Raw genomic sequence first — 25,898 nt, forward strand, 5'->3', positions numbered from 1 at the left:
AAATCTACCTCTGCTATGCATTAGCTTGTCTGGTTTGTCCTTCTATTTTCTAGTTTTAAAACTGGGGAAATTTTCATCATTATTCCATCCCCGCCATATTATGTGTGAAGTGACTTTTAAGGGGCTGGGTGATCAGAGAACTGAGACTCCACATCTTTCTACACCAAGGTTCCTGAAAACGGACCACTTTCTGTGTCACTGCTTGCAGAGTGACATGGAGTTGGAACTGCGAGTTCAGGCAGAATGACATGGGACAGACTCCAGCCCAGCTCAGTCAAGGCATCAAACCACACTGGTCTGTCTCCCAGCTGCCTGCAGGAAAGGGTCCCACCTTCACTCTCAATCAGAAGTGACAGGATTCTGTCTCCTAATCTTTGGGGCACACAATGTCTCCCCACTACCCAGCTCTGAGGGCCAGGCTGACCCAGGGAACACAGTCATCTTCAGGAAGCTCCTACCCATGGATCCTGCAAAGTCCAAGCTCAGCCCAGTGGTGAAGAGCAAGCATTCCGAAGAGCCAGCAAACTCTGATTAAAATCTCGGCTCAGAATTTCTATGCTCAGTGGAAACGAATCTGACTAGCATCCATTAAGGCACAGGTTCAACACCTGGCCTCGCCCACTGTGTTAAGGAACTGCTGTTTCCATGAACTGTCTTTAGGTGGCAGATGCAGCTCGGACCTGGCATCGCTGTGGCTGTTGCTCCGTTTCCACCCCTAACCTGGGAAACTCCATATTTCTTGGGTGCAGCCCTAAAAGACCAAAAATATAAAAATTTTAAAAAAAGAATCTTGGCTCTACCAACATCTCTGTGTGCTCGGAGAAGTCATTTCATTCTCTGGGAGTCTGTGTTCTTCTGGTTCAGATACTACGGAGGAGCCCTTGGGCACTGTGAGTAGGAAAGCAAAATGGAGAAGGGAGGAGATACTATGCATAAAATATGGTCATTCCTCAAATATTGAAAATGGATTTACCCTATGATCCAGCAATTCAACTTCTGGGTATAGACCCAAAGGAACTCAAAACAGCGTCTCAAAGAGATAACCGGACGTCCACGGTTATACCAATACTATTCACAGTAGCTCAGACATGGAAGCATGTCCTATGTCCATCCCCAAAGGAATGGACAGACACAATGTGCTCCATACAGACAGTGGAATATGATTCAGCCTGAGAAAACAGCAATGGCTGACCCCTGCTACAACATGGAGGACCCTTGAGGACACTGTGCTAAGTGACATGAGCCAGTCACACAAAGACAGACAGTGCATGATTCCACTTCTATGAGATACCCAGACAGAAATTCATAGACAGAAAAGTCAATCGGTGGTTTGCCAGGAGCTGAGGTGAGGAGGCAAAGGGGAGTTATTGTTAAATGGGCACAGGAAGAGAAGGGTTCTGAGACTGGTCGCAGGACAATGGAAATGTACTTAATGGTACAGAACTGTACACCTACAATGGTGGAGATGGTTAATTTTATGCTATATGTATTTTACCACCATATTTTATTTTTATTTTATTTTCATTTTTTGGTTTTTTAGGGATGTACCCGCAGCATATGGAGGTTCCCAGGCTAGGGGTGGAATTGCAGCTGTAGCTGCTGGCCTATGCCACAGCCACAGCAACTCAGGATCCAAGGCACTTCTGAAACCTGCACCATAGCTCATAGCAACACTGGATCCTTAACCCACTGAGTGAGGCCAGGAATCAAACCTGGGTCCTCAGGGATGCTACTCAGATTCCTTTCTGCTGAGCCACGACAGGATCTCCCACCACCATGTTTTCAATTAATACCAGTAATGTGTCCTCTGAGCCAGCGTCACAGTGTCAGCAAGCCCAGTGTTGATTCATATGCATCACCATCAGCCCTCCTCCACAGATACCAAAAGCCACAGGTGCTCAAGTCAGTTCCCTCAGTTACAGTGTTCTGGGAATCCGCAGAGGTGGAAACCCAGACTTCCAACTGTACACAGGAAGCCGAGGTCAGTGGTTCTCATGTCATAAACCCTAGATAAGGGTCATCTTTACCACTGTTTGAGCACAGGTCCAAAAAAACGAGTCTTAGAATCCAGGCACTGAGCCAAGCCCCACCTCTTTCTTGACAAACACAGCAGCTCCCAGCCCCTTCTGCTTTCAAGTGTACAATGGGTCTTTCCACCCTCAGGCTGAGCCAGGCTGGCCCAGCTGCACCCTGGGATGGCAGAGTCTCTTTAGGAGCCGATGAACCCAGCACCCAGACTCTTCCAGGAGAGGGGATACCCAAGACTTACTGGATCCTTGGAGCAGAGCTTGGAGCACTGGAACACGCAGGGAGGCTGAGGTTAAGCTCTGTGGGGCTAGAGATGACACATCTCCAAAGAAGTAAGTGGAGAGTCCCTGAGCCCCAAGAGCAAGGCTTAACCCCTGGGTTGTTGGGTGAGGCTGGTGCTGGGTGGGTGGGAGCATCTGGAGTGTTGCTGTCAGCCCTTGACTTCTCTGTGGTTACCCTCAGGGGGGCATGGTTCTGAGTCAGTTTTTACAGTTTTAAAATATAATTAACACTTCAGCCACTTTAAGTGTCCGGTTCAGTCACGATAAACTATGTTCACATTTTGTGCTACCAAACTCCAGAACGTTTTGCCTCTTGCACAACTGAAACTTTACCCACGCACCAACAACCCCCATCTCTTCTCCCGGTTCCTCGCAACCTCCCTACCACTTTCTGTCTCTCGGCACCTGACCGCTCCAGGTGCCTCTTACAATACTTAAGTGGAGTCATTCCAAGTTCTCCTTTGCAGGAAAGCTCACCTTACTTAGCAGGACGTCTGTAAGGTAGACACACGGTGCGGCATGTGTTAGCATTCCCTTCCTTCTTAATGCTGAACAACACACTGCTGTGTGTACACACGACCTCTCACAGCCCTTCGTTGGTCCGTGGGCACTTGGGGTGCTGCGTGTTCTAGCTCTCGTGAGCAACGCTGCCATGAACAAGGCTGTACAGAGAATTCTTCTGGAGGGTGCCTTCGGTTTTTCTGGGTGAGTCCTCAGAAGGAGAATTCCTGGACCTAATGGGTCGGAGAGTATCATGCGTTTGCAGTGGAGACAACGTTCACCGCTCAAGGGTGGAGACGTCATTTTGGCTCATACGTGTTTCTGCCTGAACTTTGTGGGAACTCATCCTGTCAAACCCCTCCTGGCAGATCTGCTTTAACCATTGAGGTAAAGAATGCCTTTTTTTAAAATAATGATTTTCATGTTTTCTATTATACTTGGTTATAGTGTTCTGTCAATTTTCTGAATAGCAAAGAGACCCAGTCACTCACACACACACACTTATGTGTATTTATTCATTGTTTTTCTCACATTATCCTCATTATCCTGGCTCAGTGGTTAACAAATCCAACTAGGAACCACGAGGTTGCGGGTTCCATCCCTGGCCTCGCTCAGTGAGTTAAGGATCCAGCATGACCTTCAGCTGTGGTGTAGTCGCAGATGAGGCTCGGATCTGGCATTGCTGTGGCTGTGGCGTAGGCCGGCCCCTGAGGCTCTGATTAGACTCCCTACCCTGGGAACCTCCGTATGTGAGGGTGTGGCCCTAAAAAGACCACACACACACAAAAAAGAAGCCAAGCAGAAGTACTGCCCGCACCCTGGAACCTCCCCTCCCCCCACTGCCAATCCAGTCCCCACTCCTCCTAGGAGGACCTCCGTCCTGATCCAGCAGCAGAAATTGATGTTGTCTCACGTCGGGTGCTCTGTAAATGGACCCAGTGTAGATGGACGCGGGGTCTGGCCTCTTTCACGTATCTTGGGTTTGCAGGTCCCTCTGTAGGGCTGTTGCAGGGAACTGAGAGGGCCCAGACTCCCTGCAGGCAGGTATAACTTCAGCTCATCACAGTCTCCACCTAAAAATTACCCAGGGTTTTGGGCACTTGTATCCCATCGAAGCTGGAAGAAATCACGTCCATCCCTCACAAAGAACTGACCCCGTCCAGTCTCCATGGGCTTTTAGGTCGGCTCCAGTGGGGAGCCGCCACAAGGAGAACTGAGATGAACCTCTAGTAGATGTGTCGTCGTGCATATTTGGGTCAAACTGTGTTGGGAACATACCTAGAAGAGGTGACACCCCTTTCTATTTCCAACAGCAGAATATCCACACTCCACATTCCAAACCAACACTTGTTTCTTTTGTTTTTTTCCCCCATCGTTTTCATTCTAGCTCTTCTGGAGCATGTCTAGTGGTATTGCATTTTATTTTCAATTGTAAAATATTTAATATAGTTAATAACTGCATCATAAGGGGAACTCCTATCATGCAAAGGTTTCAATCTGAGCCACTAGAAGGAGTTCTGAGTGAGAAAGGAATCTGAGCTCTTCATCCAAGCCAACGATCCCTCAGGGAGTTTTTCTGTCCTTCTTCTGGCTATTAGGTGATGTCTAGGCACTGGACGAGGGCGTGGAAGACCCACAGGAAGGAAGGGAAGGGTCGTTTAAGAGTAGAGAGAAGGGCTCTGGTTCTGGAGGTACACTGCCCGGACTGACCCCCTCTCTATGGGGCAACCCATGGAGGCTCTCGCTAAGCTTCAGAGTCACATCTGTAAGTGAGAGAAAGAACCTTGTAAGCTTGAAGCAAGTCCAGGTCCTAAGCGTCCTCCACTTCCTCTGTAGGAGTCTCCTATATAGTCGATCCCTTGCAAATATTGGTTGAACCTTCCTGAGTGACGGAATTGACACCAGGCCATGGTGGAGACTCAGGATTCTGTCCCCAAGGGGCTGATAACTGTTCGGGATCCAGACAGGGAAGCAGCTCAGGGCAACTGGCCAAAGCTTTAGAAGAGCAGTGATGACATGCCAGTTTCACGTGTTTGGTGTAAGGCACTTTCTCTCGGATATAGTTCATCAAGGCAAAACCTGGGATGTGTTCTGCCCACATGTGTTTGTTCCTAGTTTTCCCTCAGGCCCTTCTTTCCCCACCCCGATTTCCCAGCATCCTGTCTTCCCTCCAATCCAGCTGGGCACTTGGGCATTTAGGGTCCTTTGTTCTGCAAACTGAACCCTCATACCTCAGAGTGTGTCTGTATTTGGAGACAGGCCCTTAAAGGGGGAATTCAGGACAAGCAGGTCATTGGGATAACCCCTAACCCAATGCACTCAATGTCTCTCTAAGAGGAAATGAGAATGCAGAGAGCATACACAGAGACCGAGGGGTGAGAGACACAGCAAAGAAACACACACGATGCCGCGATACAGTGAATTCCAGATGAACAGGGAAGAGTAACACGTGTCTTTTTAGTACTTAAATTGCATGTACCTATTTGATGGGTATTAATTACACATAAACACATGAACATATATGTGTACAGGCATACCTTGCTTTACTGGGCTTGGAAGACACTGCATTTCTTTCTTTCTTTCTTTCTTTTTTTTTGCAAATTGAAGATTTGAGGCAACCCTGTGTTATCCAAGATGATTGGGGGTTTTCCTTTTTTTTTTCCTTTTTAGGGCCTCAGACTCCTAAGGTCAACTGATCTTCAACAAAGGAGGCAAGAATATAAAACGGGAAAAAGGAGTGCCCACAGACCCACTGTGTATTGTGTCGGCACTATCCCAACACTCAACATCTTGCTCTAGGAATTCCTGTTGTGGCTCAGCGGAGACAGATCCAACTGGGATCCAGGAGAGATGAGGGTTCCATACATGGCCTCACTCAGTGGGTCAGGGATCTGGCGGAGTGTGAGCTGTGGTGTAGGTCTCAGACATGCCTCGGGCCCCGAGTTGCTCTGGCTGTGGCATAGGCCGGCAGTTGTAGCTCTGATTCGACCTCTAGCCTAGGAACCTCCATATGCTGCAGGTGTGGCTCTAAAAAGCTAAAAAAAAAACCTCAGTTTTCAATTGAAAATACAATAAAAAGGGGTAAAGACAGTCTTTTCAGCAAGTGGTACAGGGAAAACTAGACAGCTGCATGTAAATCGATGATACTAGAACATACCCTCACACCATGCACAAAAAGAAACTCAAAATAACTTAAAGACTTCAACAATAAGACAAGGCAACATAAAACTCCTAGAAGACAACCTAGGCAAACATTCTCTGACATCAACCCCACAAATGGTTTCTAAGGTTGTCTTCCAAGGCAATAGAAATAAACACAAATATAAGCCAATGGGGTCTAAGTAAAATTACAAGCTTTTGCACAGCAAAGGAAACCATTAAAAAAAGAAGACAATGTACAGAATGGAAGAAAAGAGTTGCAAACAATGCCGCTAACAAGGGCTTCTTCTCCAAAATGGACAAAAAACTCATACACCTCAATAGCAAAAAAAGCAAACAACCCAATTTAAAAAATGGGCAGAAGACCTAAATAGACAGTTCTCCAAAGAAAACATAGGGATTTCCAACAGGCACATGAAAAAATGCTCAACTCTTCACTAATTATTAGAGAAATGCAAAGAAAAACTACAGTGAGGTACCACCTCAAATCAGTCAGAATGGCCATCATTAATAAATATACAGGAGTCCCTGTCCGGGCTCAGCAGAAACAAATCTGACTAGATTCAATGAAGACACAGGTTCAATCCCTGGCCTCACACAAGAGTTATGGATCCAGTGTTGCCATGAGCCGCAGTGCAGGTGGCAGATGTGGGTCCTATCTGGCTTTTCTGTGGCTGTGGTGTAGTTTGGCAGCTACAGCTCCAATTCCACCCCTAGCCTAGGAACCACCATATCCCTCAGGTGTGGCCCTTAAGAAAGAAAGAGAAAAAGAAAGAAAGAAAGAAAAGCTTAGTTAAAAATTATGCAATATTGGAGTTCCTGTTGTGGTCCAGTGGTTAATGAATCCGACTAGGAACTGTGGGGTTTCCGGTTCGATCCATGGCCTTGCACAGTGGGTTAAGGATCGGGCGTTGCCATGAGCTGTGGTGTAGGTCACAGACGTGGCTCGGAACCGGCGTTGCTGTGGCTCTGGCGTAGGCTGGTTGGCTACAGCTCCGATTCAACCCCTAGCCTGGGAACCTCCATATGCCACGGGAGCGGCCCAAGAAAATGGCAAAAAGACAAAAAAAATTGTACGATATTAAAGTGATTCAGTCCTCTGTCAATGAAAACAGGGCTCTAAATGCAATCCACTCATACCCCATAGAGGATCACGGTGTCGCTTGAGCAAGAAAACAGATGCAGTATTTGGAGAGAACCGTACATAATCTATTCCCTGTGGTTAAGAGGATTCAGCACCAAGGGTGTGTTCATCCTGAGTCTGGGAGGTGAAGGTAGGTGGCTGTGGATCCCTCTTCAACTCCAAGCTATGTCGGATCCCATATTCAAAGTATGTGGCCAGTCCTAGCAGGGAAATGAGACCATGAGAAGCAAAGTAGGCCCTCTCCCCGCTTACAAATGCCCAGAAGGTCCCCTATTATGGCATCTGACACACTTTGTGGGGAGAGGTCATTAGGAAGGGGGTTGGGTTCAATGAATCTAGAGTGCTTTATCCCAGAAAGCCACTTACCCACGATATTCCAGATGCCAAACTGGGCCCAGGTCACAGAGTACATCTGCATCATCAGGTAGACATTCACAAAGATGCTCAGCACTGGGAGCACGGGCAGAGCAGGGACCTGGGGGCAAAGCCAGTGAATCCCTGAACACAGCACCCACGTGGGCAGGGAGACGCCACTCCTACTCAGGCTGTGCATGCAGGGCCCACTGAGACTGTGTGGGACCAGGGAAGGTCCATTGGTTTGAGCAAGTCCCCCCTTCCCTGGTCCAGCAAAGGAGGCTTCACCTCAAAGCATGCCGACTTCAGACACTCAGCCTGGACAGCTGGGCACATAAGGTCACCTACCCTGAAGGGAAGAGGAGAGGGGTTCTGGGGCTGCCTCCAAATGATGGCAGTGATCCCCGCAATGAGCAGCAGCAGCAGCACAGCCCCTGCTGTGAACCCGGGGTCTCCAGAGAACACTTGGCTGGGCCACAGGGCCAGAAGCAGGCTCAGGATGGTCAGCAGGAGAACTGCAAGGGTCAAGGGGGAGGACAGCAGGCTCAACTCCAGAGGCCAAATGGGTCAAGACCTCGGGTCACCCCTCCCCCACACTGCCCACCCCAGGAAGGGCCATCACATCTGCAAGACTCCTCAGCTGCCAGCCCGCCCACTCCCTGCCCATCCTGTCCATCTCAGAAGGTGACCAAAGAGAAGTCCCCGTGCTCACCCAGCAGGAAGGCGCATCCATAGACAATCTGGCCAGATTTCAGAGTTGGGATGGTGCTGACAGGGTCCCACAGACTCTTTAGAGGGTTTGAGGTTCCTGCTTCAGGTACAGATGGGGAAGGATTTCCTTCAACTATAGGCTCCATCTCAATTTCCTCCTCTACTTTCTCCTTCTTGCTGAAGCTCTGGTCTGGCTGGTACCTGCATTAGAGGTATAAAGGTAATATGAACAGCTGCGCCTATTCATCCAGCATCAGACAGCCTAGTCCACTGCTTTCCCTGACTCAAGCCCAGCAGGACATTTAGGAAGCAGCATGGGGGGATCATACTGTCAACCTCCATGAGTCCAAGACCCCCAGTCAAGGTGTAGTGGAGTCTCACCTGAGGACCAGGACAGAAAAAGTCACCAGGAAGTAAACAAACAGGGCCCCAACTGACATGAGTTCCACAACACGAAAGATCTCGAAAAGCAATGCTGTGATCCCTAGAACGAGGGTTGGGGGAGGGAGTGAGAAGCCACTGGATATATCCAAGCTAAAGAAATTGATCGAAGAAGGACTGGGTTGTGTTTATGGACCTGAAAGAGTTGCAGAAACCAGGATGGCCACGATGGGGGTGCCTCTTCGGGCATAGATTTTGCCAAGTCCCCGGAAAAGGAGCCCATCCTCTGCCATTGCACAAATCAACCGAGACATGCTCAACTTGACAAGCAGGAGGCTGGAAAAGACAATAATGGGAACACGTGTGAGGATGTAGAGAAGCAGGACAGCTCTGGTTTCTGCTTCCTGGTCCCACATGGGGTGAGGTGTCTTTCCCTCTCCTCCCTCAATCCCAGGAGAGAGGATGCCTGAGCATCTGACGGTACATGGAGAGAAAGCTTTGACACTGACCTGTAAAAAAGAGCACACAGGATGACAACAGCCACAAAGTATCCGGCAGGAGCCCAGCCAACATGGTGAAAAGCCTGTGGCAACGGACTGTAAGGATGCATCTGGTAGTAGGGCACCATGAGGGTGAGAGCTGCTGAGACACCAGAATAGGCCAAAAAGCAGATGGAGATGATGATCCCTATGCTCCAAGGGATGGAACGCTGAGGGTTGGGGGTTTCTCTCCCTGCAGGATGGTGGGAGCATCAGGTCAGGAAAACACACAGCTGTGAAATCATTCAATATTCTTCCCCCTCCCACCTCCAAAAGCAGCCTCGTCAACTTCCAACCCCATTGCTCAAGGGCAGCCCAAATGACCATGTTACCTGTAGTGATAATGGCATTGAGACCAAAGTATGAGTAGAAAGGCATTGCTGCTCCTCGGAGAATCCCTTCGAAGCCAAAGGGCACAAACCCTCCAGAACCCAGAGGGCCCAGGCTGTGGTGAGAGAAGGGATGAGGAAGAGCATGGGGGAGGCTGTTCAGACATCTCTACTGGACTCCTTTGTTAATGCCCCAGGACCTGGGCTCCAGGACCCCATCTTCTGGATCCATCAGGCCAGGTCTCTTCCATTCCCACTGTATTCCCAGATCTGCAGCCCCCTCTAAGCAGGACCAGGGGTAAGAGGACCCTCCTAACCTAGAGGTGTCATTGGATCCAGATGCAGCCAGTTTGTAGTCCTGTTCTGTGAGCTGCCAGTTGTGCAGGTCTCCCTTAATGAAGCCAGAGAGGATCATGAAGCTGAGCAACAAAACATTGACGCCTGTGGACACTTTGCTAACCAGGGCTGAGTCATGAACTCCCAGAATCAGTAGCCCTGTGGGAAAGATGGAAAGTGTGAAACCTCCAAAATAATTAAATCCACAGAGACAGAAAGTGGACTGGCGGTGGTCAAGAGATTAGGGTTGGGGACCTGAGGTGGGGTGGGGGATGGACAGTGATGCTCAGTGGGTACAGGGCTGCCTTTGGGGGAGATGAAAATGTTTGGAAGTAGAGGGAGATGTCGGTTGTGCAACACTGTGAATGTCCTAAGTGCCTCGGATTTGTACACTCCAAGATGGTTCATTTCTTATCGTGGCAATCATCTCACAATATATATATCTATCAAATAATCACACTGTCATAATCTTACAGAATGTTGTATGTGAATGATATTTCAGTAAAGCTGACACAAATAGTACATTAGTTCTTGCTCTGAGAATCTCCTTTCCTTTAAAAGAATATCCTTGGAGTTCCCGTTGTTGCTCAGTGGTTAACGAATCCAACTAGGAACCATGAGGTTGCAGGTTCAATCCCTTGGGTTAAGGATCCAGCATTTCCGTGAGCTGTGGTGTAGGTTTCAGCCACAGCTTGGATCTGACATTGCTGTGGCAGTGGTGTAGGCCGGCAGCAACAGCTCAGATTAGACCCCTAGCCTGAGAACCTCCATATGCCGTCCGTGGGTGACGCCCTACAAAAGACAAAAAATAAATAAATAATTTAACTAATTAATTAATTAAACAAATTAAAGAATAGCCCTGTCGTCAATATACACAAGGAAACTTGTGAGTCTGTCAGTGATTCTGAGCTGGGCTGATTTTGTCCCCTGATAGAGGTGTGGCCATATGTGGAAACATTCTGACTGGCATGTGTCACATGGGGAAGCAAAGGCCAGGGATGCTGGTCAACATCCAACAGTGATTTTACAGCAGTTCCTACTATGGATCAGCAGGTTAGGTACCCACTGTTGCCTCTGGAGGATGCAGGTTGGATACCTGGCCTCACTCACTGGGTTCGGGATCCAGTGCTGCCATGAGCTGTGGTGTAGGTCACAGGGGTGCCTTGGATTCAAATCCTAGCCTCAGGCACTTCCATATGCCACCAGTACACATGTATTAAAAAAAAGAAAGAAAAAATAAAAATGTAATTTGGGGAGCAAGGAGAGCCCCCACCCATGGGCAAACGTCAGTGCTCCAAAGGTGGAAAACAATGGGCTCAGCTTTGCCTTCCTGCCCCTTTCTCTCCAGTCCTAATCTCCCGACCAGTCTGGGACCCAAGCCCTTCCCACCCCAGCGCCCCCATTCACAGTCCATGCTCCCCAGCTTTGCTCTGACCCCTTCTTACCAGCCATCAGCAGCACCAGGGCCAGCGCAACAAAGTCTGGGTATGGGGCCAGGAACGAGGGCATATGCTCAGAGAACGTTCCCTCTAACTTTTGTGAGATGTGGTTCCCGATCAGGCTGTCAAAGGTGTAGCTCCAGGCCCTGGTCAAGTAGGCAGTGGCTGCAGTGGCAGAAGGAAGATTCATGAAAGGACAGTAACTGAACCCCTAGGAACTCCCTGGAGTGGATTTGGGGGGGAAGAAACAGACAAAATATCCTGTCTCAAAGTTTCTCTTCATGGGCTGGGGGGGAGCTGATACAGGTGACTAAAGGGCTATGTGATATGTTAGGAGGAGATGGAGGTTATGCAAGAAAAGAACACAGGGAAGTAGGACCAGCAGGGCTGGGAGATGAGGGCTGAAATCTCCCTTGACTGGTACAGGGAAATCCCAGGAAGACAACAGCTGAGCAAAGCCTTTCAAATGCTGAGGGATGGGCCTGTGGGATGTGCCTCCCTCGCACCCACTCCCTACACTTCCCCCTCCTTCTAGGTTTCCAGTCATTTTATGACGACAGGTTAGATCTGAGGAGAATGCAGGTGGAGGGGATTCTGCCACGATGACCTGACTCCCTCTACAAGGTCAATGACAAAGGGCTGATGAACGAGGGAAGACCCCAGTTCTCTCTCCCAGGTCCCTGGTCTTAAGCCCACAGCATGCGCCACTCCTGGCATCTCACCAAGGACGAAATGCAGTATGAGGGTCCAGCCAGTGATGAAGGCATACAGTTGTCCCATTGTCACATAGCTGAAGAGATACACAGAACCACAGCAGGGTACCCGGGCCCCAAACTCAGCAAAGTAGAATCCAGACAACAGGGCAAATAAGCCAGCCACCACGAGGGAGACGATGATCCCAGGTCCAGCTACATACACGGCCACTGAACCAGCCAGGATGTACACACCAACCCTCAGGGTTCTGTTCACACCAAAGACCACTAGGCTGAAGCTGTTTAGATGAGGTGTGGGAATCTCAGACTCGTTCCTCGGCTCCAGTGGCCGCCTTCGGACCAGTTTCTCACCAAACTGGCGAACACGCTGACCCAACATCCTAGACAGAGTTGAGGAGGCTCCGCCCTGAAGAGAAAACAAGACCCAAAGTCACCAAGAATGTCCATCCACACTTGACCCTGGGAGTCTGACTCCACAAAGCAATGGGGTCATGGGAACAGCGGGTAAAGGGGTACATGGGACACGTCCTCCATCTCTGAGCTTTGGTTTCTTCAAATCTAAGGAAGACTTTCCACATGGTTCAAAGTTACTGGAAGGGCTGCTTGCAGAGAAGGGAGGGGAGAGAATTATGTCTCCCCCAAAATGCACCACTTCACATGTGCACTGTTTGGAGCTGAAGGCAATGAAGACCCAGCAGACTCAGGAACAGCTCTTGCCTCTCCCTTAACTGCTCAATAACTTCGACAGACAGCCCATGCCAAGAAGAGAGCTGTTTCTGGAGATAACCTTTTATCAGAAAGACGTCTCTAAATAAATGGGCAAACATCTGCTTCCCAAGCATTTCTCCTCCCAGCTTCCTGGGGGCTGTCTCCCTCCCCTGTGAACCCCCAGATGCCCACCCCCTTCTCCTTAAGCTCAGGGTGTGAGCATATAAGCCTCAGGTGCCTGACTGTCTTTGAGCCTCTGAGTTTCTATGGGCCTCCTGTACCTAACAATCTAAATTTGTTCATCTGCTATGTAAATGTCATTATGAGACCAGTCAAAGAATCTAGAAAGCCAAGATTTTGGCCCCTTCAGAAGCAAAAGCTTCTAAAACAGTGCCTGGCACACACAGCAGCCTCTTAATTGGTATAAGCTGAGTGGCTAAGAATGATGATTTTAGAACTGAAGTCAACCAGATTTGCTGGTTCCAATTCAGCTCTGCTGTGCATCAGCTTGTCTGATTGTGTACAAACTATGTGCAATCTTCGTCCTCCTTTCCTCCATAAAACACGGGAAATTGTTGCCATCCTTATTCCTTTCCTTCCTTCTCATGCGTGAAGTGACCTTTTTGTTTTTGTTTTTGTCTTTCTGTCTTTTCAGGGCTGCACCCAAGGCATATGGAGGTTCCCAGGTTAGGGATCTAATCTGAGCTGTAGCTGCCGACCTATGCAATAGCTCACGGCAACGCTGGGTCCTTAACCCATGGAGCAAGAAGGGATTGAACCCCCAACCTCATGCTTCCTAGTCGGATTCCTTTCTGCTGAGCCACAACGGGAACTCCTGAAGTGACTCTAAGACCTGGGTGATCAGAGAACTGAGACTCCACATCTTTCTACACCAAGGTTCCTGAAAACGGACCACTTTCTGTGTCACTGCTTGCAGAGTGACATGGAGTTGGAACTGTGAGTTCAGGCAGAATGACATGGGACAGACTCCAGCCCAGCTCAGTCAAGGCATCAAACCACACTGGTCTGTCTCCCAGCTGCCTGCAGGAAAGGGTCCCACCTTCACTCTCAATCAGAAGTGACAGGATTCTGTCTCCTAATCTTTGGGGCACACAATGTCTCCCCACTACCCAGCTCTGAGGGCCAGGCTGACCCAGGGAACACAGTCATCTTCAGGAAGCTTCCACCCATGGATCCTGCAAAGTCCAAGCTCAGCCCAGTGGTGAAGAGCAAGCATTTCCAAGAGCCAGGAAACGCTGATTCGCATCTCGGCTCCGCCCCCACACCTGTGCCTTTGAACACGTCATGTACTGCTCAGCACCCCCGTTTGCCTCTTTTTCAAATGCTTCTGACCAATCTCGTGCACTGTTAGGATGAGTGGAAAAGGAGCAGCTTCTGTGGAGAAAAGACGGGGGTTCCTCCAAAAACTAAAAATGCTTTCCCATATAATCCAACACTCCCCCTCTGGGGATACCCTCCAATAACGGAAAAGACGGTCTCAGAGAGCTGTGGACACCCCTGTTCACAGCAGCATTAGTCACCAAAGCTGACACACGGAAGCAGCTCCCGTGTCCATCCATGAACGAAAGGCCAACACAGTGTGGTCTATACAGACAGTGGCATAGGATACAGACAGCCTTCAAAAGACAGCATTTCTTGTTTTCTTTTTTCTTTTTTTTTTGTCTTTTGCTTTTTGGGGCTGCACCCTCAGCAATGGAGGTTCCTGGGCTCGGGGTGGAATCAGAGCTGCAGCCACAAGCCTACACCACAGCCACAGCAACAGGGATCCAAGCCATGTGTGTGACCTACACCAAAGCTCATGGCAACACCAGATCCTTAACCCACCAAGCAAAGCCAGGGACTGAACCCGAATCCTCATGGATCCTACTCAGGTTCGTTAACCACTGGGCCATGAAGGGAACACAAAGACAGCAATATCTGGACCTGTGCTACAACCTGGAGGAAGCTTGAGGACATTGTGCCAAGTGACAGGAGCCTGGCACCAAAAGACAAATACTGTGTGTTTCCACCGCCATGAAGTACCCAAAGGAGTCAGATCCTTAGAGACGCAAAGTCAAAGAGAGCTGGGGTGAGGGGACAATGAGAAGCCCTTGTCCAATGGGGACACGGTTTCAGGTTTACAGGATGAAAAGCGTCTGGAGATTGGCTGCTCAGCAAATATGTAAACGTACGTCAACTTAGTGACCTGCACACTTAAAACTGCTTAGCAAGGGTGCCTGCCTCAGCAGCACCTCTGCTAAAACTGGAATCTTGCAAAGAAGATTAGCATGGCCCCTGCGCCAGGATGACACACACAGTCATGAAGCATTCCATGGTCTTTACCTGAACCCCTTTGCTGTAAAGCAGAAATGATCACAACACTGAAAATCAGCCATCATCGGGGGTTCCCATTGAGGTGCAGGGGAAACGAATCTGACTAACATCCATGAGGATGTGGGCTCCATCCCTGGCCTCGGCCTCGCTCAGTGGGTTAGGGATCTGGCGTTGCTGTGAGCTTGGATCCCACATTGCTGTGGCTGTGGTGTAGACCGGCAGCTGTAGCTCTGATTTGACCCCTGGCTGGGGAACTTCCATATGCACACATGTGGCCCTAAAAAGCAAAAGAAAAAAAGAGAGAAAGGAAGAGAGAGAGAGTTTGAGAGAGAAAGAATGAGAAAGAAAGATCAACTACACATCCATAAAACCTTAAAATTTTTAAAATAGTTAAATGGATTTTGTTGTGTATTTTATCACCAATTTTAAAATTGCTGCCAATGATAAATAGCAGAGACAACTTCACAGAGTTCCTGGCTGAAACAAACCCCAAGGGGATTTAATATAAATCACCACACAGTCATTCTTCATGGATACCAAATCCAGGATGCTTCCAAGTCCCTCACGTCATCCTTGTACCTGCAGACACAGTGCGCCAGGTAGTAGACAGGAGCCTGAAGTCAGTGGTCCCCAGGTCATACACCTTACATAAGGGCAATTTTTCCTGTTGTCTGAACACAAACCTAAGCACTAGTCTTAGAGCCTCTGGACACAGATGTAATCTCCCCACCCCCACCTTTTCCCACACAAACCCTCACACCTGCCAGCTCCTGCTTTCCTGTGCAGGATGGGTCTTTCCACCCTCAGGCTGAGCCAGGCTGACCCAGCTGCACCCCTGGGATGGCAGAGGTCTCTTTAGGAAGAGCCAAGGAATTCTGCCGTGGCTCAGCAGCAATGCACCCAACTGGTATCCATGAGGAGGCAAACTTGATCCCTGGTGTCACTCAGTGGGTTTAGGATCCAGCATCCCCATGGCTGTGGCATGAGGCCGGTAGTTGCAGTTCAGATTCCACCCCTAGCCTGGGAACTTCCCTATGCCGCGGGTGCGGCCCCAAAGAGACAACGACAACAAAAAAATATCCAGGAGTAGCTGAACCCAGCGCCCAGTCTCTGCCACATGAAGGGGATACCAAGACTTACTGGATTCATGGAGCAGAGCCTGGAGCACTGGAACACGCAGGGAGGCGGAGGTTAAGCTGTGTGGGGCTGAAAAAAAGGAAATCTCCAAAAAACGAAAGCAGGAAATTACTGAGCACAAAAGACAAGCTTAACCCTGGGTTGCTGGCTGGGTGTGGGGTGGGGTGGGGGTGGGGCTGGGAGAGCGAGATCACCTGTAGTGTTAGAATCTGCCAGTGATTCTTCTGTGGTTACCCCTCAAGGCAAGGTTTTTTAGTTTTTGTTTGGTTTTTGGTGTCTTTTTGTCTTTTAGGCACCTTCAGCATATCAAAGTTCAAGGCTAGGGGTCTAATCGGAGCCAGTGCCAGGAAGAGAGCTATTTATAAAAACTTTTAATCTCGGAATGACTTGACTTCATGGAGTGGCAAACCTTTGCTCTCCCCCTTCCTCCTGGGCACTGTCTGCCTCCTCTTTAAACCCTGGGTCCCCACCCCCTTCTCCTTGGTCTTGGGTAGCATATAAACTCCAAGTGTCTGACTGTCTTTGAGCCTCAGAGTTTTTACAGGCCTCCTCTAGATACCAAACGACATTCGTCAATCTGCTAGGGAAATGTAATTATTCGACCAGGCAAAGAAATGTTTTCTGTCCCTTCAGAAACTAGAGCTGCTTGAGAGAGGATTAAGACGGCAGAAGAAAAGGACTGGAGCTCAACTTCTCTCCTAAAAAGAACAAAAGTCACACCTAAAGGCTGAGCAATCTCCACCCAAATGGACTGGAAACCTTAAAAAAGACATCCTACTCCAGAAGAAAAAGAGGACACAAGAGGGAGGAGGGGCGATTACATGATATAAACAACCCCATCCCTCCCGGGTGGGGAGCTCCACAGACTGGAAACTAACTGGGTCACAGAGACTCACCTACAGGAGTGAGAGTTCAGAGCCCCACATCAAACCCTCACATGTGGGAGAAAGAGTCCCTGGAGCATCTGGCATTGAAGGCCAGTGGGGCTTGTGAGCAGGAGATCCACAGGACTGGGGGAAACAGAGACCCCATTCTTAAAAGGCACACACAGACTTTCACGTGCACTGGGTCCCAGGGCAGAGCGAGGTCTCCATAGGCATCTGGGTCAATGCTGACTGCAGTTCTTGGAGGACATCCTGGGAAAACAGGGGTGAATGTGGCTTGTTGTGGGGGAAGGACATTGAAGGCAAAGCTCTCTCAGGAATATTCAGCAGCAGTGCCTTTCTCTGGAGGGGGCCATTTTCAGTCAGAGCTGAAAAGCCCCAGGGCAAACAACAATCCAGGTGGGATCACAGCCCCATCCCTCACTAAACAGGCCACCTAAAGACCCCTCAGGCACACAGTTGCCTCTAGTCCCATCCAGAGACTAAGCCCCACCCACCAGAGGGATTAGAATCAGCTCCACCTACCAGTGGGCAGGCATCAGTCCCTCCCATCAGGAAGCCTACAGCAAGCCCCTGTACCAACTTCAGCCACAAGGGGGGCAGACACCAGAAGTAAGAGAGGCTACAACTCTAGTATCTGTCAAAAGGTCACCACACCAAAAACCTATCAAAATGAAAAGACAGAGAACTATAGCTCAGATGAGGGAGAAAGAAAAAACCCCAGAAAATCAGCTAAGTGATCAGGAGATTCTCAGCCTCCAGGAAAAAGACTTTAGATTGTTGATGCTGAAGATGAGGCAAGACTTTGGAAATAAACTGGAGGCAAAGGTGGATAACTTACAGGAAACACTGAGCAAAGAGATACAAGCTACAAAACTTAAACAAGAAGAGATGCAAAATACAATAACGGAAATAAAAAGTTCACTAGAGGCAGCTAACAGCAGAATACAGGAGGCAGAAGAACGAATAAGCGAGGCGGAGGACAGATTAGTGGAAATCACGGATGCAGAACAGAAAAGAGAAAAAAGATTGAAAACAAATGAAGAGAGTCTCAGAGAACTCTGGGACAATGTGAAACGCACCAACATCCGTATTATAGGGGTGCCAGAAGGAGAAGAGAGAGAGAAGGGGACAGAAAAAATATTCCAAGAGATAACAGCCAAAAACTTCCCTAACACGGGAAAGGAACTACTCACTCAAATCCAGGAAGCACAACAAGTACCACATAAAATAAACCCAAGGAGGATATACCCCAAGGCACATATTAATCACACTGACCAAGATTAAAGACAAAGAGAAAATCTTGAAAGCAGCTAGGGAAAAGAAACAAGCAGCATACAAGGGAACCCCAATAAGGTTATCTGCAGATTTTTCAGCAGAAACTCTGCAGGCCAGAAGGGCGTGGCATGATATACTTGACGTGATGAAAGGAAAACACCTCCAACCAAGAATACTCTACCCAGCAAGGCTCTCCTTCAGATTTGAAGGAGAAATCAAAACCTTCACAGATAAGCAAATGTTGAGAGAATTCAGCAACACTACACCAGCTTTACAACAAATACTAAAGGAACTTCTCTAGGCAGAAGAGAAAAGACAGCAACAGGAAACAAAAATGCCACAAATGACAAGGCTCACCAGGAAAGGTATAGATACAGTAAAGGTATGAAATCATCCATGCACAATTATACCACCAAAATCATAAATCATGAGAAGAGGTGGTACAAATGCAGGACACTGGAGATGAACTTGCAATTAAGAGAACAACAACTTAAAACAATCTCACATACATATAGACTCTTCTATCAAAACTTCAGAATAACTGCAAACCAAAAATCTACAATTGATACACAAACAGGGAATCTCTGGAGAAGAAACACAGCTCATAGTCAATAAGTGCATAATCCACCGTGAAGAGGGTCATTTGACATCATTCTTGGAATGATGAAGTCTTCTTAGATCTGATTCTGATTTCCTCTCCATCAAAGAATTGATGATAATTATAATTAAATAATGCCACTGTACAATTAACTAATACAGTTCTACAATTGTATTATTAATAACCATTTCCATGGTACAATGTAAGGTCTATAATGTCTTGTTCAGCACATCACCTAGAATGGCGTAATGCCTATATTGAAGAATCAATAGATGTAACAAATTGTGAGGACATATTTATATAGTTACATTGTTTTTTAACCAATTTATGCATTTTATATTTTACTTATTCTCTGAGGGTGTATTATTTCTGTTATTCTGACCAGTTAAGTTGTTCTTTTTATTATGCTATATGAAATATTTAATGGTTTATAAGTCTTTCTTCTTTATAAATTTTAGTTGCATAATATACACAATTTTAATATAATGCTAATTTTTAAAGAGAAATTGAAATATAATAGATAATTCTAAATAGTAAAGAGGAAAGCCATAGAAAATGGGATAAAGTATAGAATAAATTTCCTATTTGTCTCAGCATATTTTCCATTCCACTTCTCGAAAGGGAGTAACTTAATCTGTTTCTTAAGATCCATGATATAATAATCTGTGTGAATGTAATTGTGTTTAAATATATGTATTTGATTCTTTAAAAAACATAAAAAGAATTATACATCAATAAAACAGAAAAACATTAATAATAACAAAAAGAAAGAAACAAGAGCTGCTGCTTCTTTGTTTTTTTTTAGGGCTGTACCCAGGGCATGTGGAAGTTCTCAGGCTAGGTTTCCTAGCGGGGCTACAGCTGCAGGCTTACATCCCAGCCACAGCAACAGCAGATCAGAGCTGATACTGCAGCCTACACCACAGCTCACGGCAATGTCAGATTTTTAACTCACAGAGCATGGCCAGGGATTCAACCCACATCCTCATAGATACTAGTTGGGATCTTAACCTGATGAGGCACAGTGGGAAAGCTGTAAAAGCTTCCAATACAGTGCCTGGGACACACAGCAGCAGCTTAATTGGTATAAGGTGCTGATTTTAGAATTTATGATTCTATTTTTGATTTTTTTTGTCTTTTGTCTTTTGTCTATTTAGGGCCACACCCACAGCATATGGCGGTTCCCAGGCTAGGGGTAGAATCCGAGTTACAGCTGTCCGCCTACACCACAGCCACAGCAACGCCGGATCCTCAATACACTCATGAACCTGTGTCCTCATGGATGCTAGTCAGGTCAGATTTGTTTCCACTGAGCGACAAGGGGAGCTCCCCTAGAATTGATGATTCTAGAATTGAAATCAACCAGCTCTGCTAGTTCAAATCTACCTCTGCTATGCATTAGCTTGTCTGGTTTGTCCTTCTATTTTCTAGTTTTATTTATTTATTTTTTTGTCTTGTTGCTATTTCTTGGGCCGCTACCGCAGCATATGGAGGTTCCCAGGCTAGGGGTCCAATCGGAGCTGTAGCCACCGGCTTACACCAGAGCCACAGCAACGCGGGATCCAAGCCGCGTCTGCAACCTACACCACAGCTCACGGCAACATTGGATCCTTAACCCACTGAGCAAGGGCAGGGATCGAACCTGAAACCTCATGGTTCCTAGTTGGATTCGTTAACCACTGCGACATGACGGGAACTCCACTATTTTCTAGTTTTAAAACTGGGGAAATTTTCATCATTATTCCATCCCCGCCATATTATGTGTGAAGTGACTTTTAAGGGGCTGGGTGATCAGAGAACTGAGACTCCACATCTTTCTACACCAAGGTTCCTGAAAACGGACCACTTTCTGTGTCACTGCTTGCAGAGTGACATGGAGTTGGAACTGCGAGTTCAGGCAGAATGACATGGGACAGACTCCAGCCCAGCTCAGTCAAGGCATCAAACCACACTGGTCTGTCTCCCAGCTGCCTGCAGGAAAGGGTCCCACCTTCACTCTCAATCAGAAGTGACAGGATTCTGTCTCCTAATCTTTGGGGCACACAATGTCTCCCCACTACCCAGCTCTGAGGGCCAGGCTGACCCAGGGAACACAGTCATCTTCAGGAAGCTCCTGCCCATGGATCCTGCAAAGTCCAAGCTCAGCCCAGTGGTGAAGAGCAAGCATTCGAAGAGCCAGCAAACTCTGATTAAAATCTCGGCTCAGAATTTCTATGCTCAGTGGAAACGAATCTGACTAGCATCCATTAAGGCACAGGTTCAACCCCTGGCCTCGCCCACTGTGTTAAGGAACTGCTGTTTCCATGAACTGTCTTTAGGTGGCAGATGCAGCTCGGACCTGGCATCGCTGTGGCTGTTGCTCCGTTTCCACCCCTAACCTGGGAAACTCCATATTTCTTGGGTGCAGCCCTAAAAGACCAAAAATATAAAAATTTTAAAAAAAGAATCTTGGCTCTACCAACATCTCTGTGTGCTCGGAGAAGTCATTTCATTCTCTGGGAGTCTGTGTTCTTCTGGTTCAGATACTACGGAGGAGCCCTTGGGCACTGTGAGTAGGAAAGCAAAATGGAGAAGGGAGGAGATACTATGCATAAAATATGGTCATTCCTCAAATATTGAAAATGGATTTACCCTATGATCCAGCAATTCAACTTCTGGGTATAGACCCAAAGGAACTCAAAACAGCGTCTCAAAGAGATAACCGGACGTCCACGGTTATACCAATACTATTCACAGTAGCTCAGACATGGAAGCATGTCCTATGTCCATCCCCAAAGGAATGGACAGACACAATGTGCTCCATACAGACAGTGGAATATGATTCAGCCTGAGAAAACAGCAATGGCTGACCCCTGCTACAACATGGAGGACCCTTGAGGACACTGTGCTAAGTGACATGAGCCAGTCACACAAAGACAGACAGTGCATGATTCCACTTCTATGAGATACCCAGACAGAAATTCATAGACAGAAAAGTCAATCGGTGGTTTGCCAGGAGCTGAGGTGAGGAGGCAAAGGGGAGTTATTGTTAAATGGGCACAGGAAGAGAAGGGTTCTGAGACTGGTCGCAGGACAATGGAAATGTACTTAATGGTACAGAACTGTACACCTACAATGGTGGAGATGGTTAATTTTATGCTATATGTATTTTACCACCATATTTTATTTTTATTTTATTTTCATTTTTTGGTTTTTTAGGGATGTACCCGCAGCATATGGAGGTTCCCAGGCTAGGGGTGGAATTGCAGCTGTAGCTGCTGGCCTATGCCACAGCCACAGCAACTCAGGATCCAAGGCACTTCTGAAACCTGCACCATAGCTCATAGCAACACTGGATCCTTAACCCACTGAGTGAGGCCAGGAATCAAACCTGGGTCCTCAGGGATGCTACTCAGATTCCTTTCTGCTGAGCCACGACAGGATCTCCCACCACCATGTTTTCAATTAATACCAGTAATGTGTCCTCTGAGCCAGCGTCACAGTGTCAGCAAGCCCTTTGTTGATTCATATGCATCACCACAAGCCCTCCTCCACAGATACCAAAAGCCACAGGTGCTCAAGTCAGTTCCCTCAGTTACAGTGTTCTGGGAATCCGCAGAGGTGGAAACCCAGACTTCCAACTGTACACAGGAAGCCGAGGTCAGTGGTTCTCATGTCATAAACCCTGTATAAGGGTCATGTTTACCACTGTTTGAGCACAGGTCCAAAAAATGAGTCTTAGAATCCAGGCACTGAGCCAAGCCCCACCTCTTTCTTGACAAACACAGCAGCTCCCAGCCCCTTCTGCTTTCAAGTGTACAATGGGTCTTCCCACCCTCAGGCTGAGCCAGGCTGACCCAGCTGCACCCTGCGATGGCAGAGTCTCTTTAGGAGCCGATGAACCCAGCACCCAGACTCTTCCAGGAGAGGGAATACCCAAGACTTACTGGACCCATGGAGCAGAACCTGGAGCAGGGATCCGTCAGGGAAGCTGAGGTTAAGCTCTGTGGGGCTGGAGCTGCCACATCTCCAAAGAGGGAAGGAGGGAGTCCCTGAGCACCAAGGACTAGGCTTAACCCCTGGGTTGTTGGGTGGGGGTGGGGCTGGGGCTGGTACTGGGTGGGTGGGAGCATCTGGAGTGTTGCTGTCAGCCCTTGACATGTCTGTGGTTGCCCTCAGGGGGGCATGGTTCTGAGACAGTTTCTCCAGTTGTAAAATATAATGAAGATTTCATCCACTTTAGGTGTCCGGTACAGTCATATTAAAGTATGTGCAGGGAGTTCCTGTCGTGGCGCAGTGGTTAATGAATCCGACTAGGAACCATGAGGTTGCGGGTTCGATCCCTGGCCTTGCTCAGTGCGTTAAGGATCCGGCATTGCGGTGAGCTGTGGTGTAGTGGCAGATGTGGCTAGGATCCCGCCTTGCTGTGGCCCTGGCAAAGGCTGGCAGCTTCAGTTACGATTAGACCCCTAGCCTGGGAGGCTCCATATGCCGCAGGAGCGGCCCAAGAAATGGCAAAAAAAAAAAAAAAGCCTAAAAAAATAAACTGTGTTCACATTTTCTGCCACCAAACTCCAGAAGGTTTTGCCTCTTGCACAACTGAAACTTTACCCACTCACCAACAACCCCCATCTCCTCTCCCGGTTCCTCGCAATCTCCCTACCACTTTTTGTCTCTAGGCATCTGACCGCTCCAAGTGCCTCTTACAATACTTAAGTGGAGTCATTCCAAGTTCTCCTTTGCAGGAATGCTCACCTTACTTAGCAGGACGTCTGTAAGGTAGACACACAGTGCGGCATGTGTTAGCATTCCCTTCCTTCTTAACGCTGAACAACACGCTGCTGTGTGTACACACGACCTCTCACAGCCCTTCGTTGGTCCGTGCGCACTTGGGTGCTGCGTGTTCTAGCTCTCGTGAGCAACGCTGCCATGAACAAGGCTGTACAGAGAATTCTTCTGGAGGGTGCCTTCGGTTTTTCTGGGTGAGTCCTCAGAAGGAGAATTGCTGGACCTGATGGGTTGGAGAGTATCATGCGTTTGCAGTGGAGACAACGTTCACCACTCAAGGGTGGAGACGTCATTTTGGCTCATACGTGTTTCTGCCTGAACTTTGTGGGAACTCATCCTGCCAACCCTCCTGGCAGATCTGCTTTAAGCATTGAAGTAAAGAATGCCTTTTTTTTAAATAATGATTTTCATCTTTTCTATTATAACTGGTTACAGTGCTCTGTCAGTTTTCCAAATAGCAGAGACCCATTCACACACACACACACACACACACACACGCACGCACACACACGCACATGTGTCTGTGTATGTATTCATTCTTTTTCTCACATTATCCTCCATCATGCTCTGTCACAAGTGACCAGATGGAGTGCCCAGGGCTACACAGCAGCATCTCATTGCTTATCCATTCCAAATGCAAGAGTAACCCCACATGCCCAGGCCATCCCACTCCCTCCTCCTCCCCCCAAGAATATCTTTTTCATAAATAAGGATGAATCCCTCCCTCTTTATGGTTCCAGGTTAACCCTCTCTCACAGATAAGGGGTGTTGAGTTCCCAGTGTGGCTCAGTGGGTTAAGAACAAGACATTGTGTCCATGAGGAGGCAAGTTCCATCCCTGCCTTAACTCAGTGGGTTAAGGATCCAGCATTGCCAAAATCTGCAGCTTAGGTCACAGGTCTGGCTGGGATCTGGCCTTGCTGGGTCTGTAGGGTAGGCTGGCAGGTGCAGCTCCCATTCAGCCCCTAGCCTGGAAGCTTCCATGTGCACCAGGGGAGGTCCTAAGAAGAAAACCACAAAACCACAAAGATAAGGAGTGGTAACATTCCCTTCCCAGACACCATGCTCCTGCTGTGCTGCTGTATATATACAAAACCTGTCTCTTTCAAACCCTGAAGGAGTATATCCTGCCAAGTTTGATGTATATCCTTAGGTCAGAGGAGGTGTGAGAATGTGCTCAAAACCATGCCTCAGGGGAACAGTTCCTCAGAGCCATTTGAACGATATCTCCCCTGCTATAGTCCTCAGTTTGGCTCAAATATAAAAATATATGTATGTATATAAATATATACACATCCACATATGTGTGTATACATACACACATATATTGTATACATAGAAGACCTATATATCTGTGTGTATATATTTAACTGAATTTTTGCTGTACACTTGAAAAACTATAAATCAATTATATGATAAAAATGAAATCAAAAAATTAAAATAACCCAAAATAAGACTATAGTGCAAGAAGTGGGGAACAAAAAGCATAAGGCAAATAAAAACAAATAGCAAAAAATAAATAAATAAATAAATAAAATTTCATTTGCACAGTAAAAAAAAATTAAAATAAAAGTTTGAAAAGACATATATTTAAAAGATAAAAAAATATATCTCACCTCAATGAGAAATAAATCTAGGGAGTCCCCTGGTGGCCTAGTGGTTAAGGGTCCAGCATTGTCACAGCTATGACTTAGGACTGATCCCTGACCCAGGAACTTCTGCATGTCACAGGTGTAGTCAAAAAAAAATCTAAATGAAGTTTTTTTGACTAGAACATACAAAGACAAATGCACATGTCATAGGATAGAGGTTGATGAATTTTCCCAAATGAATGTACTCACATTAGGACAAGCAGGGAAGGAGTTCCCATCATGGCGAAATGGAAACGAATCCAACCAGGAACCACGAGGTTGCGGGTTCCATCCTGGCCTTGCTCAGTGCAGTAAGGATCCAGCATGACCTTCAGCTGTGGTGTAGTCGCAGATGCGGCTCGGATCTGGCCTTGCTGTGGCTGTGGCGTAGGCCGGCCCCTGAGGCTCTGATTAGACTCCCTACCCTGGGAACCTCCGTATGTGAGGGTGTGGCCCTAAAAAGACCACACACACACAAAAAAGAAGCCAAGCAGAAATACTGCCCCCACCCTGGAACCTCCCCTCCCCCCACTGCCAATCCAGTCCCCACTCCTCCTAGGAGGACCTCCGTCCTGATCCAGCAGCAGAAATTGATGTTGTCTCACGTCGGGTGCTCTGTAAATGGACCCAGTGTAGATGGACGCGGG

The 25,898-nt window shown here is 47.7% G+C and overlaps 1 protein-coding gene and 1 non-coding gene across 6 annotated transcripts in view; one reads left to right on the forward strand and one right to left on the reverse strand.

The window, feature by feature from the left end:
* Nucleotides 1-7,156: 7,156 nt before the first annotated feature.
* LOC125132683 (cationic amino acid transporter 3-like) overlaps nt 7,157-25,898 on the reverse strand; it is a 32,646-nt gene continuing 13,904 nt past the window's right edge. The window contains exons 1-12 of one of the 5 annotated variants that reach the window (XM_047790258.1): nt 23,589-23,961; nt 11,925-12,321; nt 11,209-11,367; nt 9,745-9,922; nt 9,431-9,543; nt 9,069-9,291; nt 8,756-8,895; nt 8,560-8,662; nt 8,180-8,379; nt 7,816-7,982; nt 7,480-7,588; nt 7,157-7,313 (exon numbers count right to left, since the gene is read on the reverse strand). In XM_047790258.1, the coding sequence (XP_047646214.1) occupies nt 7,192-7,313; nt 7,480-7,588; nt 7,816-7,982; nt 8,180-8,379; nt 8,560-8,662; nt 8,756-8,895; nt 9,069-9,291; nt 9,431-9,543; nt 9,745-9,922; nt 11,209-11,367; nt 11,925-12,321; nt 23,589-23,642 (1,965 nt within the window). In that variant the 5' untranslated portion in view covers nt 23,643-23,961 and the 3' untranslated portion in view covers nt 7,157-7,191. Of the gene's footprint in view, nt 7,314-7,479; nt 7,589-7,815; nt 7,983-8,179; nt 8,380-8,559; nt 8,663-8,755; nt 8,896-9,068; nt 9,292-9,430; nt 9,544-9,744; nt 9,923-11,208; nt 11,368-11,924; nt 12,322-13,909; nt 14,378-16,097; nt 16,240-23,588; nt 23,964-25,898 lie in introns of those variants that run through there. The other 4 variants (XM_047790260.1, XM_047790259.1, XM_047790261.1 and 1 more) reach the window with 4 other exon arrangements.
* On the forward strand, nt 14,857-14,963 carry LOC125134735 (U6 spliceosomal RNA). The gene has a single exon (XR_007136747.1). It is a non-coding gene; the product is annotated as a U6 spliceosomal RNA (small nuclear RNA).

Source organism: Phacochoerus africanus, chromosome 8 (assembly GCF_016906955.1).
Source record: "Phacochoerus africanus isolate WHEZ1 chromosome 8, ROS_Pafr_v1, whole genome shotgun sequence".
Taxonomy (NCBI): Eukaryota; Metazoa; Chordata; class Mammalia; order Artiodactyla; family Suidae; genus Phacochoerus; species Phacochoerus africanus.